Consider the following 4,769-nt stretch of genomic DNA (forward strand, 5'->3'; position numbering starts at 1 on the left):
CGCGGTACTGCCGCCCCGCCGGCCCGAGCCGCTTGGCGCATGCGCAGCCCGGCGCCCTCCGCTGCGTCCTCTGAGGGCGCCGCGAGCGCAGCCATGGCGGGGGCGCTGCGGAAGGTGAGGCGCCGCCGAGGGCCTTGAGCCGCGTCCTGCTGCTGCGCGGGGTTGTCCTTTCTGGGGAGAGGGCGGGGGGTGTCCGAGCCGCGGGGTGAGAGCGCGGGAAGGGCCGAGGGCAGCGCAGGGCCCGGGTCCCCTCCCCGGCCCCAGGGGGTGACGGGCCCGCGGTGCGGGGCGGCAGGAGGCGGGGGCGCCGGAGCTGCCCCAGCACACCTGGTGGGTATCAGGCACAGCATCGCCCGCCGGTCGCAGGCAGGGATTGTCCCGCTCTGCTCTGCACTGGGGCGGCCTCACCTTGAGTATTGTGTGCAGTTTCGGTCACCGCGATATTAGAAAGACACTAGAAAGATACTGCCAGAGGGCATCCAAAGGAGGGCAACGAAGATGGTGAAGAGCCTTGAGGGGAAGCCCTGTCAGGAGCGGCTGAGGTCACTTGGTCTGTTCAGCCTGGAGAAGAGAAGACTGAGGGGAGACCTCATTTTAGCCTACAGCATCCTCATGAGGGGAAGAGGAGGGGCAGACACTGGTCTCTGTGGTGACCAGTGACCGGATCCGAAGGAATGGCCTGAAGTTGTCTTAGGTGAGGTTTAGGTTGGATATTAGAAAAAGGTTCTTCACCCAGAATGTGGTTGGGCTCTGGAACAGGCTCCCCAGGGAAGTGGTCACAGCACCAGCCAGAGCTCAAGGGGCATTTGGAGGGTGCTCTCGGGCACATGGTATGATTTTTCAGGATGGTGCTGTGCAGTGCAGGAGTTGGACCCAGTGATTCTTGTGGGTCCCATCCAACTCAGGATATTCTATGATTCTGATTCTGGTAAGGTGAGCTGCTCCCTCTGGCCAGAGCACTGGGACTCTGGGATTGCAGGCATATGGCACGAGGCAGGGTTGGTGTCACAGAATGGTCCCTGTCGGGTGTATATTGACTCAAAACAAAACAATTAGTGTGGAAGTGGATGCTTACTTGTGTTAAGTATGTTTATGCTCTCTGCAGACCACTGGACTTGTAGGATTGGCTGTAGCTGAGAACCCTCATGAGGTATGTCGTGTCTTATTCTGTAGTTAATGGAAACTGTCAGTGAGATCTAACGTTTTTGCGATGGGTTTGCATGTGTAGGTATGCTGTGTACCTTAATCTGGTGCCAGATTAACTAAACCCTTAAAATTGTCCACAGTGATAAAGGTTTAATGCATGTTGTTATAAGTTGTTTTACACGTACTTTTTGTAGCATGCACTGATTTCAAAATCCTTTCTTGTGTAAGTACTTTTATGAAACAATATTATTCCTTTTATTATATAATATAATATATATATGTATTACATTATTATATAATGTAATACAAATTTCTTTTATTACATAATACAATTTCTTTTTGCCTTCACAGGCAAAAAGATTTTTGCTGCTTTGCTATGTTGTGTATCCAACAAGTACTTAAATAGCTTACACCAAAAGGATTGTCTAGTCTTAGATGATAGAGGCTAACCATGTGGTGCAAAGTCACATCAAGGCCTTGTGATGGCAAGCAGTGTTGAGATTGGAATACTTCAGTGGTACTTGGGAACTGCATTGGGTGTCTCTTGTAGCAGTATGTGGCTTCCTTTGTACTTCCTAAGGCTCCGTAATGTTAGCATGTTTGCCCCACATTATGCTTACTCAGGAGGCATTAGCTTTAAAAGATCTTTAGTAATTTTTGAAGTTATTCACTTTGAAATTTCTTACTATACAGCAATTCTATTTCAAAAATGCTTTTGACACCAATACTTAAGAATGCGGTCAAAAAGAGCCATTGGAAAAATCACTGCTCTTTTGTAGAAATTATTCTAGCTTGGTCTACAGCCTTGTCAGACATCTTCTGGGTGAACTTACTAAATTTTAGTTTTTTCAGTGACTTAAAGCCAAGAGTAAAGAACTGGACAATGCTTTAGTTGAAGTTTAGATTCTTTGCCAGTCTTCTTTTTGTTTCCTATTTTTCCTTGTATCTCTTCCAGTATTCTGCTTCTGTTTCTTATTGTTCCTATAGGACACACAGTCCTTGTCAGTTAGATACAATTACCCAGTCCAAGCATGTCAGTTTTTTCACCACAATGTGTCTTTTATGCCTGCATTTAAATCTAGCAATAAAAGTTTCTGGTTTAAATTAAATCTATTTGTTACTCAGAACTTTGCACCAGCATGGGGAGAAGTGACAAAAACTCCTCCATTACAATTTTTGTGTATCTTCCTCAGGCAAATTTTCAGTATCTGATGAGTTAGACATGAATTTGTCTGTCTTGGTTTTCTTCTTTTTTAGAGCACTTTTCAGCCTTTACTGTTTTTTTCATTTTGCATCAAATGTATTCGGGTTGCAACTGTCTTTGTTTTTTCCTTTTCTTTTTTTCTTTGAGGAATGTGACAGTGGTAATTTTTCAGTCCTGATAAATCTGTTTTACCAAAGATGAGTACAGTGGCTCAATTAATCTTGCACTTCTGGATTGAATACTGTACTTCGTGTGTAGACAGTAAATTAGTAGGTTTGGTAGGACAAGAAGTTAAATAATTGCAGTTGTGTATTTTAACCATGTCTTGTAATCACTTCAGCGCCTGCGAATACTGTACACAAAAATCCTTGGTGTCCTGCAAAACATTCCCAAAGATGCAGCTTACAGGAAATACACCGAGGAGATTGTAAATGAGAGATTTGATTTGGTGAAAAAGGTAAGTACAGTGCTATTTCATTAGTGTTGCACATGAAAAGATGGTTTAGGATGAGAAAAATTATTTTTTCTTTTTCTGGTGCACATGCAACTTTTGGGTTATCAATTCAGAAACAATTGAAGTATTGAGGCTTATTTTTGTTATTGGCTGGGATTTTTTGACGGCATATGAAAAGGATTTGTAATTTTTTGCTGATTTTCTGTGAAAATTAGTGGCAAGTGTAGGTTTTTTTGAAAGATTCATAGAAAAGTGGTAGTTTTCACACCCTTGCACAGAAAAATGCATGTGCTCTTGCCAGTGTAGTGTGGCTAGCACAGGTCTTTCCCATGAGAATTTTTTCTGTGTTTTATAAACAAAGATAAAGTTTGGATGTTATTAAAAACAGTGTCTCGAGATTTGGACAGTTCAGGCCTGGCCAATCAGGCCTAGGGGGAGGTTTCTGACTGACCAATCTGAGTGACCTGAAAAATCTATATATGCTGGAATCAAATAATAAAAACGTTCTTTTTCATGCCACGCTGAGAATCCGGGTCTTTTCTCTGCTAGTGGCTCAACAGCAACAATGTAGTATCTTAGCACAATCCTTGCCTTCAGTATTTAAAACCACATTTTGTTATATTAAACTATGCAATACTTTTATTGTGTGGTTAAGGTGATAATTGAAAGGCTGCATATAATTTTATAAAAATCCCAGAACATGTCTTTTTTCCAAGATATAAACCAAAGCCCTTATCTGCTAATACTTCTTTGGATGCATTAAATGGCATTTATTTTTTGTGTTTATTATTGAGGGTTTGATGTTTGCTTTTCAATAACAAATAATTGTGAGATTTCCTTAATAATGTAAAATGATATAAGCCAGTAGTTCTGAGGAAGACTAGAGTGTGATCTGGTTAAATTACTATTTTCATGCTTTTTATGGACTTTTTTCTTCTCAGTAAACTATCTTTTTATGTATTTGAACACACAGGAGACTGATGTGCAAAAACTACAGGACAAACTGAATAGCGGTCAGATAGAAGAAGTCATTTTACAGGTAAAGAGGGAAAATTTAAGATGAGGTTCAAAATTACTGTTTTTTAGCTCTCCTTTGGCTCAGCTTCTCTTTAGAAAATTGGCAGTTTTGCATATCTTCCTTTGCTTCAAAACACCAGGAAAAATAACCGTGAAGACAAATGGCTGTGTAGTGATCGGGATGGCCATGCTAACAAATTAATCATTGTTTCTTGTATTATGCTTACAGGTATGCAGGTATACTTACATTGCTTCTTACAAAGTCTAAATGAGTGAAAAGGTCAGGAGAGGATTGAATAATATTGGGGGATAATCCAAATAGATTGAAAAACATCATGAAGTTGTCATTGGGAATGTCTCGCTGAACAGAGTGACTGTTTGGGTATTTGGTGGTGATTCAGGTTTTTCTAAAAAACAAATGCCCAAAACATACAGTTCCTTTGATATTTATAGGTGAAATTTGTGGTAGTCTGTGGTCATGATAGTGACATCACTGAGATAATTAACTGAAATAAGTAATTTAATATTTTGGCAATTGTATAGAATTTAAGACTTTGTGTATGGTGTTTATTAACAGGCTGAAAATGAGCTGTCCCTGGCAAGAAAAATGATGCAGTGGAAACCGTGGGAGCCTCTAGTTGAAGAACCACCTTCTGACCAGTGGAGATGGCCAATATAAGTTTCTAAATGATGTAATCTCTTCAAAGTAAAAAGAAAAAATTAATTATTAACCTATTGTTACTGACAGTTGTCTTTAAATTAAAGATAATCACTTCATTAAAATATATTTTGTCCACTTACATTTAGCAATCTAATGACCACTGCCAATTCCTTGCAAAAATGGTTTCAAGAAAATTCTTTCTGACATTTCTACAACCTCTGGTTTATTTACTTTTTTTCATTTTATATGAACAGGGTATTTATTTGTGCCTCACTCTGAGTTATTTT

General features: G+C 40.6%; 1 protein-coding gene across 1 annotated transcript; it reads left to right on the forward strand.

Annotated features, from left to right (window-relative positions):
* Positions 1-4,621, forward strand: NDUFA5 (NADH:ubiquinone oxidoreductase subunit A5). The gene is made up of 5 exons (XM_085042119.1): positions 1-114; positions 1,106-1,150; positions 2,691-2,807; positions 3,778-3,843; positions 4,399-4,621. Exons 1-5 carry the CDS (start codon positions 40-42, stop codon positions 4,498-4,500), a joined length of 405 nt encoding a protein of 134 aa, XP_084898245.1. The 5' UTR covers positions 1-39; the 3' UTR covers positions 4,501-4,621.
* Positions 4,622-4,769: the final 148 nt, after the last annotated feature.

The sequence above is a fragment of the Lichenostomus cassidix genome, chromosome 1Aa, assembly GCF_008360975.1.
Source record: "Lichenostomus cassidix isolate B80296 chromosome 1Aa, HeHo_3.0, whole genome shotgun sequence".
In the NCBI taxonomy this organism is placed as follows: Eukaryota; Metazoa; Chordata; class Aves; order Passeriformes; family Meliphagidae; genus Lichenostomus; species Lichenostomus cassidix.

Excerpts from the sequence above, each read along its gene's own strand:
- NDUFA5 (XM_085042119.1), top strand. The coding sequence starts at position 40 with ATGCGCAGCCCGGCGCCCTCCGCTGCGTCCTCTGAGGGCGCCGCGAGC. Across the intron at positions 1,151-2,690 it reads TAGCTGAGAACCCTCATGAG|CGCCTGCGAATACTGTACAC; the intron begins GTATGTCGTGTC and ends TAATCACTTCAG. Across the intron at positions 2,808-3,777 it reads GATTTGATTTGGTGAAAAAG|GAGACTGATGTGCAAAAACT; the intron begins GTAAGTACAGTG and ends TTGAACACACAG.